Source organism: Sturnus vulgaris, chromosome 34 (genome assembly GCF_052056855.1).
Source record: "Sturnus vulgaris isolate bStuVul1 chromosome 34, bStuVul1.hap1, whole genome shotgun sequence".
NCBI lineage: Eukaryota > Metazoa > Chordata > Aves > Passeriformes > Sturnidae > Sturnus > Sturnus vulgaris.
In genome coordinates, this window is record NC_142276.1 from 593,675 (window position 1) to 619,433 (window position 25,759).

The window sequence follows — 25,759 nt, forward strand, 5'->3', positions numbered from 1 at the left end:
GGTGATCTCATGTGATTCTTTCAGGCCCCGCCCTTTCCGGATGTCCGGCGTGCTGTCATCCCGCCCAGCAGGGGGCGCGCTTTACCAGGCCATGACGGCGCTCTCTGGGCTACAAGGAGCTCTCTATGGGCGCCGCCCCCGCGGGAGTCCCCCAGAGTCCCCTTTGCCCTAAGAGGGGCGCTCTGCGGCCGCTTCTGTCTTCCTCGGGCAGCGGTTCTGGGCTCGCCCCCACATAGGGGAAGGACCTGGGACTTCCCGGCCCTTTAGGAGGGTGCAGGTCTCTCCTCCCTTCCTCCAAGAAGCGTCCTATAGCCTATCACCGCCTATAGGAGGACATTGCACGGGGCGATCCACCCCATGGGAGACTTTATGACTGGAGTGCAGACCCCCAAAACCTTCCTCCCTCGCAAGAACCTCCCCAGAATCCCTTCCCCTTTTCCAAAGAGGTCCTGGGACTACAACTCCCGTCCTGCACCGCGCTCCTCCAGCCACACGCAGCCTCAGCTTCTCCTTCTCCCGCTGCTGCCATGGCAACTGCGGGGGCCCCCCTCGTTCTACGCATGCGCATCAGCGCCGAGCTGCGGCGGGAGGACGGCGCGCGGCCATTGCGAGGCGCTAATTGGTCCAGACGCTCTGGCCCCGCCCACCTGCAGCAGGTGCGGAGCGCGGATTGGTTGGATCGCGCCGGCCACGCCCCTCCCGGCACCGCCCCCCCCGCAGTCGGGGCGCGGCCGCCGCCCCGCACGGACGGGCTCGTACCGCGCTCCGCCGCCGCCGCTATGTCCGATTCCGCCGGGCAGTTCTCGCTCGTCTCCTCCACCTCCTCTTCCAGCTCCGTGAGCTCGTCCTCCTCCTCCTCCACGCGGGCCGCGCTCGGCGGCTGCACGGGCGGCGGTTCCATGTCTTGCGCCGGTAAGGGCCGGGCGGGGCCTGTGGGGCCTGAGGGGGGTGAGGCCTCGGCGGGGGCGTGAGGGAAAGAAGCCTTTGGGCGTTGGGTGTGAGGTAAAAAGGGGGTGGGAGGGGCAGAAATAGGGAAGGAAAGACCTTGAGGGGATGGGTGTTGGGGGCAGGAGGCCTTTGGAGGGGCAGATATTGGGGGAAGCGGCGTTTGGGGACTTGGCGTGAGGTAAAAAGTCTTTTAGAGGGGGTTAGAAATGGTGGGGGGGGAAGAACATGAGGGGGAAAATGAGGGAGAAAAGGCCTTGGAGGAGCAGAGACTTGTAGGGGGGATTTGAGGGTGACGAGGCCTTTTGGGGATGAGGTTAAGAAGAGACAGAAATGGGGGGTTAAAGAAATTTCGGGGTAAAATGGAGAAGAAGAAGCCTTTGAAGGGAGCACGTTTGGGATGAAAGATGCTCTTAGGGGGATTTTAGGGGGAAAAGATGTTTTTAGGGAAGTTTAGGAGGATAAAGAGACTTTGAAGTGGAAATTTGGGTGCTGAGGAAGCTTTTTAGGGGCCAGATTTGACGGGCAGTGACACTTCCACCCCCACATCCCTCAGAAAAATCCGCAGGAAAAGGAGCATTAATTTATTTTTTTTTGGGAGGGGGGGATCGTTTGAGATCGGCTGCTCCGTCCGTCCTTCCCTGGAATTTTGGGGAGGGGGCATTTCCCCCCTCCCCAGGACACCCCCTCTTCCAGCGATCATTCCAGAACACCCTGACTTGGCGATTCCCAGGATTTCACTGCAGTTTTTACACCTGGGCACCGCATAACCCCAAAACTCCGCGGTTTCACCCCAAACCTCACATCCCAAATTTCCCTCTCGAGGGGTCCAGCGCCGAGAAGGGTGGGTGGGAATTTCGGGGTGACCCCCGAGAACCAGCCCTGCGCCGCTCCCCGCCCCAAAGCTTGGGAAAAACGGGGTAAAAACCCCCCAAAAATCCGCTCCAGACTGGAATTTTCCTCGTGGTTTTTGCGTCACCCTGAAAAAAACCGCCAGGACGAAGCTGCACCGCGCCGGCCCCGCCTTTTGGGGAGGGTTTGGGGGGATTTTGGGGGGGGGTTTGGGGAGTGCTGAGCTCTCACCCTCTGTGTTCTCTTGCAGATCCCCCCAATTCTTCCTCCTCCTCTTCCTCCTCCCAGCCCGTTTCTCTCTTTGCGGCTTCACCAGGCAAGTCTCCCCTTCCCTGCCTCCCTTTTTCCTGCACTCCCAGGAAGAAAAATGTCTGAGAGGGGGAGGGAAGCCCCGACCCTAAAAAAAAAAAAAATAAAAACCCTGGATTTTTGTGGAGGGGGCTCCCCAGGGCCACTTTGGGGACACCCAGAACTGTCCTGGGGCTCTCCAAGGTTGGTTTGGGGGTCTCAGTGTCACGTCGAGGGGGGGGGGATTCCCCCCAAAATAATCCCAGGATTTTGGGGGTTTCACCTGTTTTGAGGGGAGGGGACAGCAAAGGCTGCTGAGCCCCCCCCTGAAATGCCAACAAAGGCTTAAAACTTTCCAAAAATAGACATTTTTCCTTTTCTCTCTTTTCCTGCTCTTTACCACGGTTTCTTCTCCCTTTTTCGGGGCGAGTCCCCCCCCCAGCTTTGCCCCCCACCCTCCTCCTGCACCCCAAGGCTGCTGCTCCCCCCCCCCCTCCCCCGAGCTTTGCACGGCCCCCCCTCCCCGCTGCTGCTGAAAGTGAAAATTCGTCGTTTTTTGTGGTTTGGCCTCAAAATTCCTGCCCCGCCTGCGCCGTGTCCCACCCGCCGCCGTCGGGGGCTTCGTGTGACCCCCACCCCCCCCCCCCGGGCTGGAATGGAGGGGGGAGAGACCCCAAAATCCCCCCCAAAATGAGGAGGGGGCTGAGTGCCACCCCCAGCCTCGCACCAGACCCCAAACTGGGGGCTCGAACCCCAAAATCAGAGGGTTTAGCCCCAAACTGAGGTGCTCAGTTGGGCCACCCCCACATCGTTGTGAACCCAAACCGAGGATGGGATAGCCCTAAAATGGATTTGGGGTTTTAGTCCCAAAATGGGGGTTTTAGCCCCAAAGTGGATTTGGGGTTTTAGCCCCAAAATGGGGATTTTAGCCCCAAGATGGAGTTTGGGTTTAGCCCCAAAATGGGGTCTCTCCTCCCCAGATTTTGGGGTGTATTTGGGGGGGAGGAACCTCTGTGCCGCCGCTTGACCCCCACCTGCATGGCCGGGATGGAGGACCCCCAAAATTCTGGGGGGGGGGTGGGAACCCCAAAACCATCCCCGTGCATGGCTGAGATTGGGGGAACCCCTAAATTTTGGAGAGGGGTTCCCCAGCATGGCTGGAATGGGGGGGGTGGGGGGTTTGGGGGCGAAACCCCAAAACTCTGCGTGGGGACCCCAAAACCGCATGGCTGGGATGGGTGGGGGGGCGACACCCCAAAATCCTCGCGGGGGGTGCACGAGGGTGGGGGACCCCCAACCCCTTCCCCTGACCGTGTCCCCCCCCCCTCTCCGCCTCCCCCAGCGGCCCCGGGCGGGCGTGACCGGGGGGTGTCCCCGGTCGGGGGGGTCCCCCAGAGCCCCCCGGAGTCGCCGGAGTCGCCGTTCGAGGTGGTCCCGGACCGAGCCGCCTTCGACCGCGAGTTCGGCCCCGCGCTCGCCCAGATCCCCGAGGGCCGCGTTTGCCACTTCCCGCCCAAGCCCCGCGGCGTCCCCGGCGTCCCCCCCGCTGTCCCCGCCGGTGTCGCCGGTGTCCCCGGCAGGGGCCCGGCGGGGCTGGGCCGGCCCCCGCCCGGCTCGGCGGCGGCGCTGGAGGAGGTGTCGCGGTGCGTGCGGGAGATGCACAGCTTCACCAGCGAGCTGCTGTCCTGGGACCTGGTGGAGCGACAGCCCGGCGACAGCGGGGACATCGATGGGGACAGCGGCGGCCTCGGCGTCGCTAACGGCGTGGCCAGCGCTGGGAACGGCGTCACCCGCTGTCACCGCTGTCACCGCTGTCACCGCTGTCGCCGGCATTGGGAATGGCGTCACCGGCGTTGGAAATGGTGTCACCGGTGTTGGGAGCACCGTCACCGGTGTCACCAGCACTGGGAATGGCATTGATGGCACTGGGAATGGTGTCACTGGTGTCACCGGATTCGGGAATGGCGTCGCTGGTGTCACCGGTGCTGGGAGCGGTGTCGTCACCGGTGTCACCAGCACTGGCAGTGGTGTAACTGGTGTCACCAGCATGGGGAATGGCGTCGCCGGTGTTGGCGGTGCCATCGGGAATGGCATCACCAGTGTTGTCCCTGGCATTGGGAGCGCTGTCACCTCTGTCCCCGACATCAAGAGTGACGTCACCGCCCACTGGGAATGGCACCGCCGGCACTGGGAATGTCCCCGGCGGTGTCCCCGGCGGTGTCCCCCGGCGGTGGCAGTGCCATCTCCGCTGTCGCCACCGACGCCGACAGCTCCGGTGACTCGGACGACACCGTCATCGAGGAGGGGCCGGGCGACGTCCCCGCTGTCCCCGGGGATGTCCCCAGGGATGTCCCCAGGGATGTCCCCGCTGTCCCCAGGGATGTCCCCCGTGCCACCAGGCTCCCCCCCCGCCGCCTCCCGGCACTGGGAGCAGGAGCACCAGACCCTGCGGGCGCTGCGGGAACTGGGGGAGCCCCCCCGGCCCCCCCCGGCCGGGCCCCTCCCCCGCCTGGCAGGTAAAGCCCCAAAAAGGGCCTTTTCCACCCCAAAATGGGGAAAAAAAATTAAAGAAAACCAAAAACAGGAGGAACGGGGAGACCCCACCCCGAAATGGTGCTGGGGTGGGGGGAGGTTCATGGGGGCCTTGTTTTGGGGTAAAATCTGGGGATTTGGGGCCAAACCCGCCGGAACACTTGGGGGGTGTTAATTAACGCCTGTTTTTAGTGGGGGGGATGCAATTAAGGCCTGTGTGTAACAAAGGGGTTTGTTTTAATGAGTGACGGTAATTAGTGGATTTGGGGGAAGAGGGAAGGTGGCATCGGGCTCAGTTTGGGGCGAATTGGGAGGAATTTTGTCCCTGTGCCAGGTGGGGATTGGGGACAGCACAGGGACCACCTGTGACCCTCCGTGTCACCCGATGTCCTCTCACTGTCCTGTGACGTGTTCTTGTCACCCCTTGTGTCCCCTCATTGTCCCTCTGTGACCTGTCCTTTGTCACCTCTGTGTCCTCCTTTGTGTCCCCTCCTTGTCACCCCCGCGTGCCTTCCTTGTCCCCCTGTGTGTCCCCCTGTGTGTCCCCTGTGTGTCCCCTGGCTGTCCCTGACTGTCCCCTGTCCACGCCAGCCCTGCAGGATCTGCTCTTCTGGCGGGATGTGAAGAAGAGCGCGGTGGCCTTCGGCGCCAGCCTGGTGCTGCTGCTGTCGCTGGCCACGCTCAGCGCTGTCACCGTGGTGGCACACGTGGCCCTGGCCCTGCTCTCGGTCACCATCAGCCTCCGGGTCTACAGGGCCGTGGTGCAGGCCCTGCAGAAATCCGAGGAGGGGCACCCCTTCAGGTGAGGAGGGGTTTTGGGGTCCCCCCAGTGCGATCTGGGGGCGGGGGTTGGGAACTTGGGGACACCCCCAAGCCCCCGTTTGGGGACAGCAGTGTCACCGTGGAGGTGGCCTGGCTGCTGGTTTGCTCTGTGCAGGGGGGGATTTGGGGGTGTAGAGGAGGATTTTGGGGGTGTGAGGAGGGATTTTGGGGGTGTAAAGGAGGATTTTGGGGATGTAGAGGAAGATTTTGGGGTGCAAAGGGGTGTGAGGAGGGATTTTGGGGGTGTAGAGGAGGATTTTGGGGTGTCCCCACCTCAGTCTCTGTCCCCCGAGACCCTCCAGGGCTTTGGCTTAGAGGGGAATTTCAGGCTTTGGACACCAATTTGGGGGTGTCGATGCAGATTTTGGGATTCCCAGAGGGGTTGCAGGAAGATTTTTAGGATTCAGGGTGGGGATTTTGGGCTCTCCCCTCACCTGTTCCCCCCCCCCCCCTCTCTCCCCAGAGCTTACCTGGACCTGGACGTGACGTTGTCCCCCGAGAGTTTCCAGGCTCACGCTGCCGTGGTGGCCCGGCACCTGAACCAGGGCCTGCAGCTGCTGCTCCGCCTCTTCCTGGTGGAGGATCTCGTGGATTCCCTGGAGGTTCGGACCTTCCTCCCCCTCCTCTTCCTCCCTCACTCCCAAAATTCCCCCTGGACCCCCCCCCCCCCCCCACCAAAACCTCTCCTGTGCCCCCCCAGCTCGCCCTGACCATGTGGTTGCTGACCTACGTGGGAGCCGTTTTCAACGGCATCACCCTCCTCATCCTCGGTGAGAACGCCCCCAAATTCACCTCCCCTATTGATTTTGGGGGTGGCGACCCCCCCCCCAGAATTAGCACTGAGAGGGGGTTCCCCCCAAATAACCCCCCCGGACCCCCCCACATTTTTTTTTCCCCCCAGCCGACATCTTGGCCTTCAGCCTCCCACCCCTGTATGAGAAATACCAGGTGAGCCCCAAACTGAAGAGAGCTCCCCAAATTTAAGGGGATCATCCCCCCCCCAAAAAAATCAAGGGGACGCCCCCAAAACGAAGGGGGACACCCCCAGAAACGGAGGGGGACCCCCCTGAAGCCCCCATTTGCCCCCCTGTCTCCCCCAGGTGCAGATCAATCACTACATGGGCCTCGTCCGCCGCCAGACCAAGGACCTCATGGCCAAGTAGGTGCTCACAGGAGCCCCCTCCCCAAAATCCCGGGGAGCCCCCCACCCCCCCCAAAATCCCTGTGGGCCCCCCCCAAATCATCTCTCCCCCCCCTCTCTCTGTAGGATCCAGGCGAAGCTCCCGGGTCTGGCCAAGAAGAAGGCGGAATAAACCCCCAGGGTGGGGGGAGGGGAATTTTTGGGGGTGCCCAGCGGTGCCGCCCCTCCCCCACTCCGAGCTTGTCTCCTCCCCTCCCCCCCCCCAAACTTCACCCACCCTCCCCCCCCCCCCCAAACTTGTCCCTTTCTCCCAATTTCACAGTGACGTCTGTCTGTGCCCCCTCCCCCAGTTGAAATAGGGGGGGACTGAACCCCAAAATTCCCCAAAACCACCCCCCCCCCCCCCAAAACCACCCCCTCGGGGGGGCTCCCCAGGCTCCTTTCCCTCCCCCCGCCCCCCCTTTTATTTTTTTAACGTTCATTGAGGTGAAATGTCTGTAACTGCTGTAAATTGGGGAGGGGGGGCTCAGCCCTTCCCACAGCCCCCCCCCCCCCCCAAACTGCGCCCCCCGAACCCCTCGTCGTGCTGGGGGGGGGGGGTGGGAAATGGGGGGGACCAAACCCCCCCCCCCCAAAAATCCCCCCGCGGGGCTGCGGCAACAATAAAACACCAAAACACCGTGACAGCGCTGGGCCGTGGTGCTGTGACACCCCAAATGTCCCTGGGGACCCCCCCCAGAATGTCCCCTGTTCCTCTCAGGTGTCCCCCCAGTGTCCCCAAGGCCTGGGGGTCTCTGGGGGGGTTTATTGGGGGGTCGTGTACAAGGAGGGGGGGGGACACACACACATAAATAAGGTGACACCGGGGGGGACATCGGGGGGTGGTGGCACCACCGGGGGTGTGGCTGTATTTGGGGGGGGTCAGGGGTGTCCCCACAGCCCCCGAGGGGGGGTCCTCAGGCCGGGGGCGCCCCTGTGCCCCCCACCCCCCCTGCAGCCTCTTCCTCCTCTTCCTCCTCTTCCTCCTCCTCGGCAGGACCAGGGGCTGGCAGGGCTGGGGGGACAGCGCTGTCACCTCCTGTCACCTCCGTGTCCCCCCTGCCCTGGCACTGCTCAGGGTTGGGCTCAGTGTCCCCACTGTCCCCGTGTCCCCCCCACACCACACCCACCATGTCCCCAGTGTCCCCATTACCCCCAGCATCCCCACCGTCCCTGGAGTGTCCCCTCTCACCGGGGCTGTCCCCGTCCTGTCCCCGCTGTCCCCTCTCACCGGGGCTGTCCCCGTGTCCCCTCTCACCGGGGCTGTGCCCACCCTGTCCCCGTGTCCCCTCTCACCGGGGCTGTCCCCACCCTGTCCCCGTGTCCCCTCTCACCGGGGCTGTCCCCACCCTGTCCCCGCTGTCCCCGTCCCCGTGTCCCCTCTCACCGGGGCTGTCCCCTCCCTGTCCCCGCTGTCCCCGTCCCCGTGTCCCTTCTCACCGGGGCTGTCCCCGCCCTGTCCCCGCTGTCCCCGCAGGCTGTCGGGGTGCGCTGCCAGCGCGTGTCTCCGGATGTCCCCGAGGTGCAGCGAGGGCAGGGGACAGGAGCACAGGAGGCAGCGCAGGCGGTGGCCCCCGGCCTCCAGGTCCAGCAGCAGCTCTGCCCGCAGCCACCCCCGCAGAGAGTCCCCAACTGCCACCCCCGGGGACACCTCGGTGGCCTTTGGGGACGGGGGACGGGGCCCTGCGGGGAGGGGACAGCGCGGTCAGCGAGGGGCGTGGGGACAGAGGGGGACAGAGGGGCTGGGGGGGCACAGGGGGGTGGGGATGTGCTGGGGACACTTTGGGGACACTGTGGGCTGGGACAGGGACATTGGGGACAGCCCAGACACCCCTTGGGGACACTTTGGGGACCTGGGGCTGGGACAGGGACATTGGGGACAGCCCAGGGACAGGCCAAGGGACACTGGGGACAATTTGGGGACCTGGGGCTGCCGCTGCAGATGTGGGAGGAGCCCCAGAGAGGGGCGGGGCTGAGGGACTGGGTGTGGTCGGGGTGGGGCCTGTCTTAAAGGGACGGTGGCCGTTTAAAGGGGGCGTGGCTTAGCTGAAGGGGCGTGGCTCAGATAGGGCGTGGCGCTTAAAGGGGCGTGGTCAGAAGGTAAACGGGCGTGGCTCCGTTAAAGGGGCGTGACCACATTTAAAGGGACAGCACTGCTACTAAAAGGGGGCGTGGCCACATTTAAAGGGACAGCACTGCTCCTAAAAAGGGGCGTGACCACATTTAAAGGGACAGCACTGCTCCTAAAAAGGGGCGTGACCACATTTAAAGGGACAGCCCTCCTCTTAAAGCAGCCACGCCCCACCTTTCCCCCGCCCAGCCCAGCCCGTACCTGTCCCGCAGGTGTCGCGGGGGGGTCCCTCGGGGCTGGGGGGCTGTGCCAGGTGCGTGTCCCAGGAGCGCAGCACCAGCTGCTTCTCGCGGGGTCCCCAGGCTCCGGAGTAGGGGTGTTTCTGGCGGATGTGGCGCTTGATGGTGCTGAGTTTGAGCGTGGCCAGGGCGCTGCCGCACACCAGGCAGCGCATGCCGTGCCGGGCGGCGTTGAACTCCATCAGGTACTCGGAGCGCCAGCGCTCGTGGTAATAACGGCGATGGTCCCGGCCCGGCACCCGGCTGCGGCCCGGCCGCGACGCCCGCCAGTCCCGGGGCTGATCCTGGGGCTTTTCCCGAGGTTTCTGGAGCTGCTCCCAGGGATGTTTCCGGGGCTCCTGGGGCTTCTCCCGGGATTTCTGGAGATGTTTCCGGGCCTTCTGGGGCTGGTCCTGGGGCTGCTCCCTGTTTTTCTGGGGATGCTCGCGGGGCTTCTGGGTTTTCTTCCAGGGTTCCTGGAGATGTTCCCGGGGCTCCAAGGTCCAGCTCTGCCCCCGCGGGGAAGGGGCTGCAGGGGAGGCCGGGGAGGGAGGTCAAGGTATGGGGGGAGGTTCAGGTATTTGTGGGGGGGGGGGTCTGAGGGGTGCAGGGGACACCCAGGATTAGGGGAGAGACTTTGGGAGATCTTAAAGGGACAGAGCAGCAAAATGGGGGGGGGGGGGTGGTACAGGACATCTTAAATGAGGTAGGGGGTTCTTAAAGGGGCAGCACACTTCAAGGGGCAGGGTCCTTAAATGAGGAGGGGGTGGGAAAGGGAGGGGCAGGGACACCTGGAAGGGACAGGGGCATTCTAAATTCCCGTGAGCATCTTACAGGGACAGAGATTCTTTAATGGGATAGGGACATCCCGAATGGGATGGGGGCACATGAAATGCACAGGGACATCCAAAATTCCTAAATTCCTGGGGACGTCTTAAAGGGACTGGGAAAATTTGAAGGGATGGAGGCATCTTAAAGGGCCAGGGGCACCCTACATTGAATCAGAGCATCTTAAAGGGACAGCAACCCCGTAAAGAGCCCGGGGCCTCCCAGCCGGTGACAGGGCACGGCAAAGGGCTGGCGACCCCCCCGGGGGTCGGGGGGCTTCTTAAAGGGCCAGCTCCCATTGTGCTCCAAGGGAGGGGATCCCACCGCACCCCCCGTGCCCCCCCCCGCCGTCTCGGTGCTCACCTGGGCTGGCGGGGGCCGGGAGCGGGCGGGGGGCGGGGGGGGGGCCCGGGGGCTCCATGGCGGGGCCCGGGGCGGCGGCGGCGGCGGCGGGCGGGGGCAGACCGGGGTGGGGACGCTGCCGTGGGGCCCCTGGGGCTCCTTTAAGGGCTCCTGGGTAAATTTAAAGGGGCCGCACGCCTTTCCCATCCCCCCCCCCCCAGAGCCCGCCTCTCCCCGCTAAGGGGGGCTACGGGGGGGGGGGGGTGAGGAGTCCCCAGCAGGTCTGAGCCCACCCCCCTCCCCAGAAAAGCTGTAGCGATGATTTTAAAGGGGGATTCCCCCAGAACGGCAGGAAGGGTGAGCCCCTGGATGCTCCCCTTCCCCATGCACCCCCCGCCATCCCCCCACCCCCCAGGGGTGCCCGGAGGGATGAGGCACCCATGGAATCCCCCCTCCCCCGGCTCGGCCACGCCCCTTTGGTCCAAAGGGGGCGTGGTGGGGATGAGGACGCGCCCCTCCATGTGTGCTCCCTCCCAGTGCCCCCTCCCAGTGCTCCCAGTACGGACAGGAGCTTCCTTCTCCCCCAAATCGGGGACAACCCAGGGTCCAGCGAAGCCCCTCCAAATTCGGGGAGGGTCCAGGTGTCCGGGAGAGCCCCCCCAAATTCGGGGCGGTTCTTGTGTTCCTCCGCCCCCACCCCATCCTGGGGTCCCCATCAGGGCTGGGGAGGGAGGTTCGGATCCGCTCGGGTGTTTCCGTCACGAGCGGAAGCGCCCGAAGGCTGCCAAGAGGTGTTCGGGTATTTCCGCATCCACTCGGGTGCTTCGGCCTCCCTCGGGTATTTCCGGCTCCAGTCGGGGTCGCAGCGGCGCGGGCGGCGCTCGGTTCTTCCCGCGGCGCTCGGCGGAAAGTACCGAAGGAAGCTTCGGGTAACTCCGTGGCGGAGGCGGAAATCCTCGAAACCTGTGACGGCCGCTAGCCGAACCTCTCCGGGAAGAGCCGAAGCGGCACGGGGAGGCGTGTCGGGTGTTTCCGGCGCGGCGGCGGAAATGGCCGAGGGCCGGCGGCCATGTTGGGAGCCGTGGGGCGCTGAGGCGGCGGCGGCGGCGGCGTGAGGCGGCGGCGGCGGCGGCCGGGCCGGGCCGGACCCCGCCCGCTCCCCCTGCTCCTCTCCCGGCCCCCCCAATGCCGCTGGCCTGGCCCCCCCCTGCTCCCTGAGCTCCCCCGCTTCCCCTTCCCCCTCCCCGCACACCGCCTGCCGCGGCTTCCCCCTATCGCGATAGTCGCCGGCGGCGCGGGGGGGGGGCCGCCATGTCGAGCAGCGGTCGCAACCCTTTGCCGACCGTCAACGAGAGGGACGCGGAACAGGTGAGGGAAGGACGGCGGGGATCGGAGGTGGATGAAGGGGGACCCGGCTCCGGCGTGAGGGGAGAGGGGCGGCAGGGGGGGAAAAGGGGAATTTTGTGAGGGGAGGAGGGGACTGATGGAGTCTGGGGGGATTTTGTGAGGGGAAAAGGGGGATCTGAGGGACGAAAAAGGGGTTTGAGGGCATCTTGAGCCGGTTTGTGAGGGGAAAAGGGGAGTTCGGGGTCGGTTTGGGAGGGGAAGGAGGGGAAAAAAGGGGCTCTGAGGGGCTCGTGGACTGATTTGTGAAGGGAAAGGGGGGATCTGAGAGCGTAAAAAGCAGGATTGTGGAGGTTTTGATCCCGTCCGTGTGGAATAAAAAAGGGGCTGAGAGGGTCTGAGGCATTAATGTGAGGGGAGTGGAGAGTCGGGGATCGGTCTGTGAGGGGAAAAGCAATGTTAGAGGGGCCTGAGTCATTTTGTGAGGTTAAAAGGTTGTTTTGAGGGGGACCTGGGCTGTTTTTTGAAGGGGGGAGAAAACGGGGATCCGAGAGGGAAAGGGGGGCTGGGAGAGTCTGGGGTTGTTGTGTGAGGGGAGACTGGGGCGGCCCTGGCCCGGTTTGTGACAGGAAAAGGGTCTGGGGTCTGTTTGTCAGGGGGGAGTCAGGCCTGAAAGAGATTTGGGGGATTTTGTGAGGTAAAAAGAGTGTTTGACGGGAACCTGGGTTGATTTTTGAGGCGAAAAAGGGGGCCTGAGAGGGAAAATGAGGGAGTCTGAGGGGGTCTTGGGACATTTTTGGGAGAGGGAAAAGGGGATCCTGGGGCGTTTTACGTGGAGAAAACGGGGGGATTTGGGGGATCTGGATCCCTCTATGAAGGGAAAGGATGGACTGAGGGGCTCTGGGATTGTTTTGTGAGGGAACAGGGGGCTCTGACGGGCTTGTGGTCCCTCTGTGAGCTGGAAAGGGGGAGTCTGAGGGTCCCCCCAGTTCCTCTCTTGCACCCCCATGAAGGACCCTGGGGTCTCCCACGGCCCAGACCCTCCTGTGGGGTGGGGGGTCCTGAGCCGTGGCCGCCCTTCGGGGCTGGATTTGGTGTAAAGTGCTCTGGGGTTCTGCTGGCATGAGCCCCTCCCCAAATTTTGGGGTCCCATTTCAGGTTTCCCTGAGGGGCTGCTGAGGGGTTTGTGTGCGTGACCCCACATTTTGGGTGAGGGGATCAAGCCTTGCACCCCAAAGGGAGAGGGGCAAGCAGGGGGGTGCCAGACCCCCACATTGAACCCGCAGGGTCTGGGATCGGCTGTGGGGGGGGGAAGGTTTGGGGTGTCATTGTCGTGTCCCCCCCCCCCCCAGCTCGGTGGCTGCACGATCGGGGTGTGGGGGCGTCAGCCCAGCCCCTTCCCCACCCCCTTCCCTGCTGCGGCCCCCCCAAACGGGGGGGGCTGTGGGGGCGGCGGCAGCGCTGCTCGGGCTCAGCGCCCTCCCAGGGCTTTGGGGGGGCTCTGAGGGGTGAACCCCCCCCCAAATCTCTGCAGTTCTGAGCGCTGGGAGCAGGGACCAGCCCCCTCCAGGGTGGGGAATGGGGGGCTTCACCCCCTTGTGAGTTGGGGGCTGTGAAGGCGCTGAGGCCCAAACCCCTTTGGGGGCAGCTGGGAGGGGGGTTCCCCGTTTTGGGGGCGGATTTGGGGGGCTCTTGGGGTCTCTCTCTGCCTCCAGCTTCTGTTGCTGGTGGGAACCCGCACTGCTGGCTCAGCCCATTTGGGGAGCACCTGGGGGGCTCCCCAGCCCCCCCAGCTGTGTCACACCCCCGTTTTGGGTGAGATTTTGGGGCGCTTCCCCCCTTCTGTGCCCGAGGGGCCCCGCGGGAGCTGAAAAGTGACCCCAGCAGGGCGTGTGAGGGCACAGGTGGCCTCGTGTCACTGTCCCCAAGACAGGACAAGGCGATGCCACCTGTTCTGTGGCCCTGGCTGTGGCACCGGGCTCCCCCCTCCTCCTTTTGGGTGCTTTTCCTCTCTTTTATCCGCTGTTATGTAACACCAGAGCAAAATTATTCCTGGCTGGGAAGATTTGGGGAGGGGGCGGCAGCGCCGTGTGGGGGGGGCTGCGCATCTCCCTCAACGCCAGCAGCCGAAATCGGGGGGTCTTTCCCAGCACCCCCCCCCCCTCCAAACCCCAACTCCTCCCTCACACGGAGCCCGATCTGGTGGGGTTGGAGATTAAAAAAAAAAAAAAAATCCTCAAAAATACCTAAATTTGGCTGACATTTGAGCGGCGCCACACGAAGCAGCGCTGCCGCCCCGGCTGCCACCGCTGTGCCGTGCTGGGGGGTGCCGGTCACCCCGTCCCTGGTGACACCGGTGCTGGGGACACCTGGTGACACCGGTGCTGCTCCCGTTGCCACCAGTTGGCACCAGTTTGGCGTGGGTGGCTGCTGGTGGCGTCGACACCTCCCGGCACCAGGTTCCTCACACCTGCCTGGTGACATCACTGCGGCCTCGGTGACGTCACACCGTACCTGGTGACATCACACCCTACCCGGTGACATCACACCTTGGCCGGTGGCGTCACCGCAGCCCCAAGCGCCATCACTGCCGCCACCGTTCCAATGACAATTCCAGTGATGATTCCCATGGCGATTCTCAGTATTTTGGCTCTTCGGGACCCTCCCGTCCCGCTTCCCCCGCTGCCCGTTTCCCCCTTTTCCGCCCCGTTCTCCCCGCCCCGGCGCTCCAGGTGTTCGCCGGCCCCACCCCGCTCTGTCCCGCTGCGGCCTCAGCCCCAACCGGTCGGGCCGGTCCCCGCTCGCTCCCTCCCGGCGGCACCGCCCCGCTCCCGGCGCTTCGGGGTGCCCAGGGTGAGTCCCCTCACGGCGGGCGGGATGGGGAAACTGAGGCACGAGGGGCTCCGCGGGGCTCGGTCACCGAGGGGGGACACCGGGGCTTTCCCGCCGCCCCCGGTGTCACCCGTGCCGGGCGGTGCCTCCTTTGCCGTGGTTTTGGCCACTCGGGCCTCGCCGAGAGGAGGAAATGCCCGGAGCGCGGCCCGCGTGCAGCCACCGAACCCCCGGCAGGTTCGGGGGGGGTTCTGGTGCCGGTGCCGCCGCTGAACCCCCGGCAGGTTCGGGGGGTTCTGGTGCCGGTGCCGCCGCTGAACCCCCGGCCGAATCCCGGCAGCGCGGCCAGATGGCTCCGCACGCTCCCGCCCCGTTGCCACGGCAGTTTTTTGGCAGAAACCCCCGATTCCCTTCACTTTTCCCACAGCACCGCGCTGGGTTTTGGGGGAGGGGGAGGCTCCAGTCCCGTCCCCCCCCCCCCCGTCCCCAGGCCCCAAAACCCCGCGTTCTCCCCCCAAATCTGGGGGTTCGGTTGCGCCATCGCCGGCACCTCCCCCGTGGCTTCCGCCAGCGGTTTCCTTCCCACGGGGGGGAGGGGGGGCGCCCCAAGGTGTGCCCCCGCGAAAACAAACCCGGCGGGGTTTTGGGGGGCCCCAGATCCCCCAAAGGCAGCGGGGGTTGGCTCGGTCTCCCCGCCCGCTGACGCGCTCCCGTTATCTCCGGTGTCACCGGTGCGGTCACTGCGCTGCAGAGAGAGGAAAGGCAGCGACACACACGGAGCTCTTCTGGGGGAAAAAGGCCCAACTTTATTGTACGGACAGCCCGCGTTTAAAGCGTGTTACGTGCTGCTAGGACAGGACAGGAGTTCATGGGACTATTGGGAAAAATATCTTTGGGACAGCATGTCCGGATGTCCCACGGGAAAGACGCTAGGTGTTAATCTTTATTTTGAATTTATTCTGTTGTCATTCTGGGAGAGTGTCTCCCTAACTGAAGCTGCAGTCAGCTTGTCAGCCTGGGAATGGACCTGAGAGACAGGAGAAATCCAGGCCTGAAAAAGAATTTCCAAGCTGTAATTCCCCGGCTCTGTCAATGTGTGTGTCCACACATCGGAGTGGTGACAGCCCCGGGGGGGTGACACCGCTCAGCGCCGGCGCCTCGCTGCCCGTCAGGGAACACCCCCAAAGTGTCCCCAAAGCGCGGGTGACCTTCGGGAGGAGCTTTTGGGGCTCGGGAAGAGGGGCTTTGTGCTGATGATGTTCTTAGCGGGGGACCCCACTTTTGGCTGGGGCGTGAACTCCGTCCAGGTGCTTGTGTTTGGGGTCAAATCCTGGACGCTGAGTTTTTTCGGAGGGGAGCGGGGCAGGGTGGCCGTGGCCCCTCCCGGGGAGGGGGTGACCGGCGCTGGCCCCTTCCCACCCCTCGGCCCAGCCCGAAACCGCCGCGCTTGCGTCAGGTATCGGGGGCGGCTCCCGGCCCGGCCGGGCGCGGCTCCGCCGCTCCGGACTTTGCTCCCGGCTCCTCCAGGAGCCCACGGAGCCGCCGGGATCCCCGGGCCACCGCGGGGCCACCGCTCTGAGCGTCCCTTTCGCTGTCCCCTGAGCGTCCCCTCCATGTTCCCCGCAGCCGGGCACCATGGAGGGCAAGGGCGGTGGCAAGGCCAGCATGCTGCGGGGCCGCAACGCCGGCATGGCCGCCGAGGAGCAGCCGCACATCGGCAACTACCGGCTCCTCAAAACCATCGGCAAGGGCAACTTCGCCAAGGTCAAGCTGGCCCGGCACGTCCTGACCGGCAAGGAGGTGAGTGGCACCGGCCTGGCATTGTCCTGGCAACCGTGCTGGCCTGGGGACACTGTGGGGACACCGCGGGGACGGCACGGGGCTTGTGGGGATGGGGCAGCCCGTGGGTGCCACCAGGGCACGGGGACAAGGCTGTGTCCTGGGGGTGCCACCACCGTGTGGGACAGTTCTGGGCTCCCCATGCCAGTCCTGGAGGTGCCACCATAGTGTGGGGACAGCTTGGCATCCTGGTCCTTGCCCTGGGAGTGCCACCATGGCCCAGGGATGGGCTTCCTGTCCCCAGCAGTGGGTGCCACCACGGTGTGGTGGAGACGTCCTGTGGGTGTCACCACAGGGACAAGCGTGTTGTCCTGTGGGTGCCACCGTGGTTTGGGGACAGCTCTGGGTTCTGGTCCCTGCCCTGGGAGTGCCACCTGGCACAGGAATGAGTTTCCTGGTCCTCAGCTGAGACTGTCACCGTGGTGTGGGGACACTTCTGGGTCCTGACCCGTGCCCTGGCAGTGCCATCATGGCACAGGGATGGTCCCAAGCTCTTGGTGCTCATCTCATGAGCGTCACCAAGGTGTGGGGACAGATGTGGGTCATTGTCCCACAAACGCACTGCAGCGTGGGAACTGCTTCCTGGACTTTGTCCTGTGGGTGCCACCACCATGGGACAGGGACAGGTTCCTGGTTCTCCCCTCACCAGTGCCACCAGGGTGTGGGGACAGCCCTGGGATGGTCCTGCCACCTTCTCTGTCACTCTGAGAGTGTCACTCTGGTGTGGGGACAGCCTTGTGCCCCTGCCTCTCCTCTCATGAGTGCCACCAGGTTTTGGGGACAGCCCTGGGACCCTCTGACCCCGCTCTCCCCCTCGCAGGTGGCCGTGAAAATCATTGACAAGACACAGCTCAACTCCTCCAGCCTGCAGAAGGTGAGGGATGTCCTGGGGGAGGGAAGGGTGACAGTTGATTTTGGGGTGACAAATGTGGGATTGTTTCCTCTGACACCCCCCAAAAATCCCTCCTGTCCCTCCCAGCTCTTCCGAGAAGTGCGAATAATGAAGGTCCTGAACCACCCCAACATAGGTGGAGACCCCCCCACCCCCAAAACCCCGTCAGCCGCACCCTCACCCCTTCCCGGAGGTGTCCCCCGCCTTTGGGGGGGGGTCCCAGGGTGTCCCCCCAACCCCCCTGCCCCCCCTTGCAGTGAAGCTCTTCGAGGTGATCGAGACGGAGAAGACGCTTTACCTCGTCATGGAGTACGCCAGCGGGGGTGAGTGGGGGTTTGGGGGGTTTGGGGGGGCCTCTGGGGGGTTTGGGGGGGTCACAGGGATCTGAGGGGGGACCTTGGACTCCTCTCACCCACCCCCCCCTGTGCTCCCCAGGTGAGGTGTTCGATTACCTGGTGTGCCCACGGGCGCATGAAGGAGAAGGAGGCCCGGGCGAAGTTCCGACAGGTCTGGGGGGTGGTGCTGTTTGACCCTCCCCCAAAAGGGGTCCCCGAGGGGGCTGGGGGTGTCCCTTGTGCCCCCCCAGCTGGGCTGGGCTCCCCCTGACACCCCCCTGTCCCTGCAGATTAGTGTCGGCCGTGCAGTACTGCCACCAGAAGTTCATTGTGCACAGGGACCTGAAGGTGAGAACCCCCACCTGAGAGCCATGGGACCCCCAAAATTCCACTCAGACACCCCTGGGACCCCAGACGAGGTGTCAGGACCCCCAGACCCCCCCTTCCGGACACCTCTGACCCCCCCCCAAAACACCCTCAGCTGCCCACAAAACCCCCCCAGACCCCAGTAACTCCCCTGGGGGGGCTCTCCCTGCCCTGGCCAGGCCGAGAATCTGCTGCTGGACGCCGACATGAACATCAAAATCGCCGATTTTGGGTTCAGCAACGAGTTCACGTTCGGGAACAAGCTGGACACGTTCTGTGGGCTCCCCCCCCTACGCCGCCCCCGAGCTCTTCCAGGGCAAGAAATACGACGGGCCCGAGGTGGACGTGTGGAGCCTGGGGTCATCCTGTACACGCTGGTCAGCGGCTCCCTGCCCTTCGACGGGCAGAACCTCAAGGTGTGCCCACAGCCAGGGGTCCCTCGAGGGGGGTCTGGGAACCCCCACGGGTGGGTTTGGGGGGGTCTCTCGGTGTTTTTGGGGTGCCCATGCCTTGTTTTGGGGTCCCCAGGAGCTGCGGGAGCGGGTGCTGCGGGGGAAATACCGGATCCCCTTTTACATGTCCACGGATTGTGAGAACCTGCTCAAGAAATTCCTCATCCTCAACCCACCAAGAGGGGCACCCTGGAGGTGAGGGGATCCCCCAACATCGTCCTGGGACCCCCCAACGTCATCTTGGACCCCCAGCATGGTTTTGGGACCCCCTGAGATTCTCCTGAGCAGCCCCTAGAGCACCCAAGACCTTCTGGGGACCCTCCCAGTTGGCCCCTGGGCATCCCCACCCGTGCCCCCCCGGGATCTTTTCCCTTCCCCAAAGTGTCCCCAGAGGTGACCCGACCCCCTGCATTCCCTCCGTGTCCCCACCAAGTGTCCCCAGAGGTGACCCCGACCCCCCGCAACCCCCTCTGTGTCCCCAGCAAATCATGAAGGACCGCTGGATGAACGTGGGCCACGAGGACGACGAGCTCAAGCCCTACATGGAGCCCGTGCCTGACTACAAGGACCCCCGCAGGACAGGTGAGACCCCCCAGGTGACCCCTGGGGACACGGGGACCTCCCCCCCACCCCACGGTGTCCCTGTGCCCCCTTCTGAGGGCCGTGCCCCCCCCTCCCCCAGAACTGATGGTGTCCATGGGCTACACCCGCGAGGAGATCCAGGAGTCACTGGTGGGGCAGAAATACAACGAGGTGATGGCCACGTACCTGCTGCTGACCACAAGAGCTCTGAGGTGGGGACACTGGGGGGACAGGGGACCGTGGGGAGGAGATGGGAGGGGATGAGGGGATATGAGGACATGAGGAGGGGGACATGGGACAAGGTGGCTCTGGGAGGGTCATTGGGGACAGGAATAGGAGGGGACGTGGTGACAACGGGACACTGTGATAGTGTGGGATCACTGAGATGTGACAGTGAGGGGACGTGGGGACACTGAGGTGACACGGGGACACAGGGACAAGGAGGGACATGGGGACACTGACAGGATGGACAGGGGACACTGTCCTGTCTGCCATGCCCTGCCCCCATGCCAGCCTGTCCTGTCCCCTGTCCCTGCCCGGAGGGTGTCCCACATGTCCCCGTGTCCCCCCATGTCCTCACATGTCCCCCCCTCTGTCCCAGCTGGAGGAGAACCTGTCCCTGAAGCCTCGGGTGGCCCCGGAGGTGGCCAACAGCTCGGGCCCCTCCCCTGCTCACAAGGTGCAGCGCAGCGTCTCGGCCAACCCAAACGGCGAGTGAACGAGCAGGGTGAGACACTGGGGATACTGGGAGCGCTGGGACCCCGCACTGGGGATACTGGAGCGCTGGGGACCCCGCACTGGGGACACCGCGGGGGTCAGTGACCAGGGTGACACCCCAACATGGGGACACTGGGAGGGGGTGACACCCCAAACTGGGGACACTGGGGCTGTGGCTGGGTGACTCCCTCAGGTCTGGGGTGTCCTGGATGCTGGGGGGGGTTCATGGCTCCCCTTGGGGGCAGAAATGGGACTGGGGGGGATCGCTGTGGGGTGGGAACGAGGGTGCCCAGAGCCCCATGGGGGGGGGGGGGGGGAATGAAGGGGAGGGGAGGGGTCCCTGTGTGGACCCCCCCAGCCCTGACACCCCCCTCCCCCCCAGCCGGGCTCTCCATCCTCCACCTCGGCCTCGTACTCCAGAAAACGCAGGCGGCCAACGCTGAGAACAAGAGAGGAGGAGGAGGAGGAGGAGGAGGAGGAGGAGGAGGAGGAGCAGGGGAGGAAGAGGGCGGGAGGGCGCCGGGCTGGCAGCACTGCCAAGGTGCCCCCGAGCCCCCTGCCCGGCCTGGAGCGCTCCAAGGGCACCTCCTCCCCCTCCACGGTCAGTGCACACCTGGCGTGGGGGGGCCCTGGCTTTGGGGGGAGGGTCCCAAACACCTGGAACCCCTGGGTTTGGGGTCAGTGTTTTTTGGGAGTGGGAACGGTGGCATTGGGGGTCACTGATGGGGGTGTTGGTGTTCCCCAAATCCCGTGTCTGCTCTCTGGGGGGGTTTTGGGGGACCCCTGTCCCCCCCAGTGACCCCCCTGTCCAGTGTGTCCCCCCACAGAACAGCGTCCCTGTCCACGGGCACCACGCGCAGCCGGAACTCGCCACTGCTGGACCGGGCCAGCCTGGGCCAGAGCTCCCTGCAGAACGGCAAGGACAGGTGGGGACCCCTCCCCAAAACCCCCCTGAGCCTCCTTTCCCACAATGGGGCACCAGCACAGCCCCTCCTGGAGGGGTCCTGGGGGGATTCCTGGGGGGCTGGAATGGATTGGGGGGTGGGTGAGCACAGGGGCTGGGAGCGCCCCAGCTTCCCACGGGGGCTCGGGGTGTCCCCAAGGGCTGCAGTCCCCATTTCAGGCTCGAGGGGGCTCAGGGGTGTCCCTGGGTGCTGGGGAGGGGGCTCTGGGGTGTCCCCCACCCCCGTGTCCCCCCCCCTAACCCCTGTTTTCCTCCCCCACAGCGGGGCCCCCCCCCGGGTCCCAGCTTGCCTCCCCCTCTGCCCACAACGTGAGCCAGGGCCCGGGGGAGCGGCCGAGCTTCCCCCGGGGGGTCTCGAGCCGCAGCACCTTCCACGCCGGGCAGCTCCGCGCCCCCCCGGGACCCCGGGACCCCCGGGACCCCCTGCCCTACGCGCTGCCCCCGGGGCTGCCCCCGCCCGCCTCGCCCTCGGGCGCCAGCCAGGGCCGGCGCGGCCCCTCCCGCCAGCCTCTTCAGCAAGTTCACCTCCAAGTTCGTGCGCAGGTGAGCACACCTGGGCACACCTGGGCACAGCCCGGGCTGGTTCCTGCACCCCCCCCCGCTCCTGTGTCCCTTCCTGGATGTGTCCCCCCTGGTGTGTTCTGGGCTGTTCACTGTCCCCTCGGTGTCCCCTTGCTGTGTCCTTTGGCTGTGTTCCCTCTGTGTGTCCTGGGCTGTCCCCTCGGTGTCCCCTCGGTGCTCCAGGGATTCTCTGTCCCCTCTCTGTCCCCTGTGAGGGCTCCTCGGTGGCCCCTTGTTCCCCTGACCCCTCCTGTGTTTCTCTGTCCCCTCAGGGTGTCCCCTTGGTGTTCTCAAGGCTCCTCTGTCCTTCTGCTCCCTCTGTGGTCCCCTCCTGTCCCTGCCACTGTCCCCTCAGGGACCCCCATGTCCCTGAATGTCCCCCCTGACTTCCCACTAACCCTCTTGGGGCCCCCTCACGTCCCCTTTTGTCCCATTGGGGTCCCCCCCATGTCCCCTCTTGTCCCTCTGTCCCCACAGAGCCGGGGTTGGGGGAGGGGGGTGGGGGTGCTGCATCTCCCCAGACCCCACCCCCTCTTTTTGGGGGGGGCTCTGGGGGGGGTTCGGGGGAGGGGGGTGGCTCTGTCCCGGCCCCTCCCCCTCCCCAACATCCCCTTCTCTTCTGTTTGTCTTTGTAGAAATCTGTCTTTCAGGTTTGCCAGAAGGTAGGGCCACGCCGGACGCTGGGTCCCCTCCCCCTGCATGGCACCCCCTGACCCCCCCCCCCAGGGCCCCCCCAAATCCCCCCTGAACCCCCCGGGCCCCCCAACCCCTCCCCAGTGCTGCACGGCCCCGCATGGCCCCCCCAGCCCCCCTCGTCCGTCTGTCCTTGTCCCCCCCGTGTGTCTGGTGTGTTCCCCCCTCCCCCCCCCGGTGCTGTTTGTGTCCCCCGGTCCCCTCTGGGGGGGGAGGGGCTGTTCCAGGGCTCCCCCAGCCCCCCCCGACTGATCTCGGCCCCTTTTGTCTCCCGAGGAACCCCCATGAGCCCGAGAGCAAGGAGCGAGTGGAGACCCTCAGGTGAGTCGGGGACCCCTGGGACACCCCTGGGGACACTCCAGGGTCCCTGTGACACCCCTGGGGACACCCCTGAGGACACTCCAGGGTCCCTGTGACACCCCTGGGGACACCCCTGGGGACATTCCAGGGTCACTGTGACACCCCTGGGGACACCCCTGGGACACCCCTGAGGGCACTCCAGGGTCCTGTGACACCCCTTCACTCCCTGGGGGACACTCTGGGGTGCAGTGGGCCCCGACAAGGACCCCCGGACCCCCCTTAATCCCTCCTTTGCAACCCTCGGTTGGGCCCCGACAAGGATGCCCAGACCCCCCCTAATCCCCTCTTTACACCCCCAGACCCGCCGTGGGCCCCGACAAGGGACCCCCAGACCCCCTCTAACCCCCCCCTTTGCACCCCCAGACCCGCCGTGGGCCCCGACAAGGACCCCCAGACCCCCCAACCCCCCCTTTGCACCCCCAGACCCGCCGTGGGCCCCGACAAGGACCCCCAGACCCCCTCTAACCCCCCCTTTGCACCCCCAGACCCGCCGTGGGCCCCGACAAGGACCCCCGCGACGCCGCCGGCCGCGACGCCAAGCCGCGCTCGCTGCGCTTCACGTGGAGCATGAAAACCACGAGCTCGCTGGAGCCCGGGGAGATGCTGCGCGAGATCCGCAAGGTGCTGGACGCCAACAGCTGCCGCTGCGAGCCCCAGGAGCGCTTCGTGCTGCTCTGCGCCCACGGCGCGCCCCGGCCACGACTCCTTCGTGCAGTGGGAGATGGAGGTGTGCAAACTGCCCCGGCTCTCGCTCAACGGCGTCCGCTTCAAGCGCATCGCCGGCACCTCTCATGGCCTTCAAGAACATCGCCTCCAAGGTGGCCAACGAGCTCAAGCTCTGAGCCGCGGCCACCCCGGAGCGGCTCCGGCACGGCCCGGAGCTGCGGCCTGGGGGTGGCCGGAGGGGGCCGGGAGCGGCTCCAGGGTGCCCGAGGAGCTCCAGCTCTGGGGACATGGACACGGCGACCCAGGAGTGGCTCTGAGGTGGCCACCGAGCTCCAGCTGTGGGGACATGACACGGCGACCCAGGAGTGGCTCTGAGGTGGCCAAGGAGCTCCAGCTGTGGGGACATGGACACGGCGACCCAGGAGTGGCTCTGAGGTGGCCAAGGAGCTCCAGCTCTGGGGACATGGACACGGCAACCCAGGAGTGGCTCTGAGGTGGCCAAGGAGCTCCAGCTCTGGGGACACGGACACGGCGACCATGGAGCACCTCTGAGGTGGCCAAGGAGCTCTGGCTCTGAGCCACAGAGACGGAGGGGACACCCACGGGGGGACACGGGAGCGCCAGGATGGGTCTCGGGGGCTCCTGGATGGATTTGGGGACCACCTGGATGGAGCTGGGGCTCACCTGGCTGAGCCTGGGACCACCTGGATACACCTGGGGACGTTGTGCGGTGTCCAGGGCCTTGTGAGGATGTGGGGACGAGGGCCAGGGTTTCATGGGGACCCTGGGACCTGCTGGGGACATCTTGGTAGAGGGATTTTCTGGGAGGGGAACGAGGCCCGTGTGAGGACAGGGACACGTCCTGGGTGACCCAGGGGACAGGAGTGGTGGCCCAAGGCCCTTCTGAGGAGTCCTGGGCCTCCCAAAGACATCGGGACATCGTGGACGGCCCAGGAACCTCCGGGGACATCCTTGGTGGCCCTTGGGGCCATCCTTGGTGGCCCAGGGCCATGTGGGGACATCCTGGGACACCCGGGGATATCCTGGGTGTCCCTGAGCCTTATGGGGGGACACGGGGACACTCCGGGGCTTCCCCCAGGGCCCCTCGGTGGCCTTAGGGGGGGGAGGGTGGGGTGTGTCCCCTCCCCCCGTGGGGATCCCGGGGTCCCCTGTCCCCCCTCCCCCCTTGGGGACAGGGGTGTCCCCTCCCCCCGCACTCAGGAAGGCCCCCGGGGGGGAGGGGCGGGGGCGCTGCTGCTGCCGGGGGTGGCTCCGGGGTGGGGGCGGGGTGTCGTCGTCGCCCCCCCCCCCTTTTTTTTTGTCCTGCTGTGGCACCGCCCCTGGGGGCGGGGACACTCCGGGGGAGGGGCCAAACCCAGGTCACGCCCCCCTCGTGGTGGATTTTCCAGGTTCTAATTAAAAACTTTGCAGCAAAGATCCGCGGCCTCCGAGTGGTGCTCGAGGGGGATCGGGGGTCCTGCTGCAGAGCGCCGGGCCCAGTACAGACCAGTGCGCCCAGTCTGGCTGGGCTCCCACTACAGACCCCCCTGCCCAGTACAAACCAGAGGGCCCAGTCCAGCCCCAGTGCTCCCAGCGCCCCCAGCACTCGCAGCCGCTGTACTAAAATACTTTTATTGCAAACCGGGACCCCCCCGCCGGGACTTCCCGGTCCTCCAGCCCAGCAGGGGGCGCTCAGCGGGGCGGGGCGTGGCCGGCGGCCGGGGGGCGGGGCCTGGCGGAAGGGGCGTGACCAGGGCGGAGCAGCGGGGGCGGGGCCCGGCCGGGCTGGAGGGGCGGGGGCGGCCGCGGGAGCGCGGGGGCGGGGCTGGAGGCGGGGCCGGGCGCAGCAGCGGGGGAGGGGCTGGAGGGCGCGAGGGGGGCGGGGCCGCGCCGGGGGGCGGGGCTGAGGCGGGCAGCGGGGGCGGGCGGGACACGCCCATGATCTGCACCTGTGGAGAGAGAGGCGGGGCTGGAATGGGCGGGGCTGGGATGGGCGGGGCTGGGATTGGGTGGGGCTGGAATGGGCGTGGCTGTGATTGGGTGGGGCTGGAATGGGCGTGGCTGTGATGTGGGTGGCGCATAGTCACTGATTGATTGGGTGTGATTGATTGATTAATTGATTGGGATGGAGTCACTATGTGGGCAGGGTGGGGGAACTGGCCCTGATGTGGATCTGGGCCCAGTCCAAGCACCCAGACAGGGACTGGGACTCAGACCCGCCCCCATTCCCAGGGCAGCCCTTCCTCACCTCCTCATCCTCCCCGGGCTCGGGGCGGTCCCCGGGGGCGGCTCCCGGGGGCTCCCCCTGGCCCTGGCGCTCCTGCAGGAGCCGCTCGAGGCCGAGGCGGCGCCGGGGGCCCAGCACGAAGCTCCGAACCTGCGCCGCTGTTTTGTTGCCCAGCACGGCCGCGACCGCCGGGAAATCGCGGCCGTAGCGGCGCAGGGCTGGGGACACGGGGACAGCGAGTGAGGGACAGGGGACACCGCGTTAATGAGGTTAATGAACTAACGAGGGGAGGAGGACACTCACCCTGCACCACCAGCAGCTGCTCATCCGTGGTCCAGCGGGAGCTGAACTTGCTGCTGCCCTGGGGGGTGGTTGGAGGTGATTTTGGGGGGGCACAGGGACACAACCGGGGGCTGCTGTGCCACGGTGGGGACACCGTGGGGACACCATGGGGAGACAGGGACCCACCTCAGGAGGCCGCAGCCCCTCCAGGCCCCCGTCCAGCGCCTGCCTGAGGCCGCTGTTGATCTGCTTGATGCGCTGCACCTGCAGGGATTGGGGAGGGGGCTCAGGGGGGTCACCCCAACCCCTGCACGGGGGGGGGGGGGGGTCCCGAGAGGTGCTGGGTGCTCACCTGGCGTTTGAGGGCCACCAGCTGGCAGTCGAGCTGGCGCAGGGCCCGCGCACCCCAGGTCGGGGTTGGCCGTGACCTCGGCCACGTCCTCGCGGCTCAGGCGCATCCCGCGGGGGGGGCGGCGCCGCTGCCGCGCCCCAGGGGCGGTGGCTGCCGG

At 65.9% G+C, this 25,759-nt stretch overlaps 4 protein-coding genes across 8 annotated transcripts in view; 2 read left to right on the forward strand and 2 right to left on the reverse strand.

Annotated features, from left to right (window-relative positions):
• The first annotated feature begins 545 nt into the window (after nt 1–545).
• RTN3 (reticulon 3) lies at nt 546–7,147 on the forward strand. Of its 3 annotated transcripts, none has more exons than XM_088155108.1 (7): nt 717–912; nt 5,209–5,419; nt 5,903–6,041; nt 6,140–6,209; nt 6,341–6,387; nt 6,540–6,598; nt 6,707–7,134. In XM_088155108.1, exons 1-7 carry the CDS (start codon nt 780–782, stop codon nt 6,750–6,752), a joined length of 705 nt encoding a protein of 234 aa, XP_088011234.1. In that variant the 5' UTR covers nt 717–779; the 3' UTR covers nt 6,753–7,134. The 3 variants fall into 3 exon arrangements, with proteins under 3 accessions (XP_088011233.1, XP_088011234.1, XP_088011232.1); XM_088155106.1 differs by lacking the exon at nt 717–912 and adding an exon at nt 3,721–4,601 and having other exon boundaries at nt 6,707–7,147; XM_088155107.1 differs by lacking the exons at nt 5,209–5,419; nt 5,903–6,041; nt 6,140–6,209; ... (1 more) ...; nt 6,540–6,598; nt 6,707–7,134 and adding exons at nt 2,048–2,113; nt 3,428–4,142 and having other exon boundaries at nt 546–912.
• A 187-nt stretch (nt 7,148–7,334) lies between these two features.
• ZFTA (zinc finger translocation associated) lies at nt 7,335–11,148 on the reverse strand. Of its 3 annotated transcripts, none has more exons than XM_088155110.1 (4): nt 10,705–11,148; nt 8,952–9,497; nt 8,060–8,302; nt 7,335–7,634 (listed from the first exon to the last, which is right to left on the reverse strand). In XM_088155110.1, the coding sequence occupies exons 1-4, from the start codon at nt 10,838–10,840 to the stop codon at nt 7,537–7,539; spliced, it is 1,023 nt and encodes a 340-aa protein (XP_088011236.1). In that variant the 5' UTR covers nt 10,841–11,148; the 3' UTR covers nt 7,335–7,536. The 3 variants fall into 3 exon arrangements, with proteins under 3 accessions (XP_088011236.1, XP_088011237.1, XP_088011238.1); XM_088155111.1 differs by having other exon boundaries at nt 10,160–10,847; XM_088155112.1 differs by lacking the exon at nt 8,060–8,302.
• A 56-nt stretch (nt 11,149–11,204) lies between these two features.
• On the forward strand, nt 11,205–23,053 carry MARK2 (microtubule affinity regulating kinase 2). Its single transcript, XM_088155023.1, is given in 25 exon segments — nt 11,205–11,506; nt 15,941–16,114; nt 16,974–17,027; nt 17,133–17,181; nt 17,303–17,368; nt 17,481–17,503; nt 17,505–17,569; nt 17,671–17,728; nt 17,926–18,024; nt 18,026–18,098; nt 18,101–18,162; nt 18,275–18,371; nt 18,374–18,393; nt 18,681–18,780; nt 18,881–18,973; nt 18,976–18,992; nt 19,382–19,495; nt 20,224–20,423; nt 20,724–20,745; nt 20,747–20,962; nt 20,964–21,004; nt 21,992–22,036; nt 22,561–22,765; nt 22,767–22,865; nt 22,867–23,053. Coding segments are annotated over 25 exon segments (2,100 nt in total). The 5' UTR covers nt 11,205–11,449; the 3' UTR covers nt 22,918–23,053.
• Nucleotides 23,054–24,433: 1,380 nt separating this feature from the next.
• Nucleotides 24,434–25,759, reverse strand: part of LOC106863559 (REST corepressor 2-like) — a 1,811-nt gene continuing 485 nt past the window's right edge. The window contains 7 exon segments of the mRNA XM_088155024.1: nt 24,434–24,544; nt 24,547–24,690; nt 24,990–25,186; nt 25,272–25,329; nt 25,437–25,514; nt 25,603–25,644; nt 25,646–25,752. Of these exon segments, the coding sequence (XP_088011150.1) occupies nt 24,434–24,544; nt 24,547–24,690; nt 24,990–25,186; nt 25,272–25,329; nt 25,437–25,514; nt 25,603–25,644; nt 25,646–25,752 (737 nt within the window).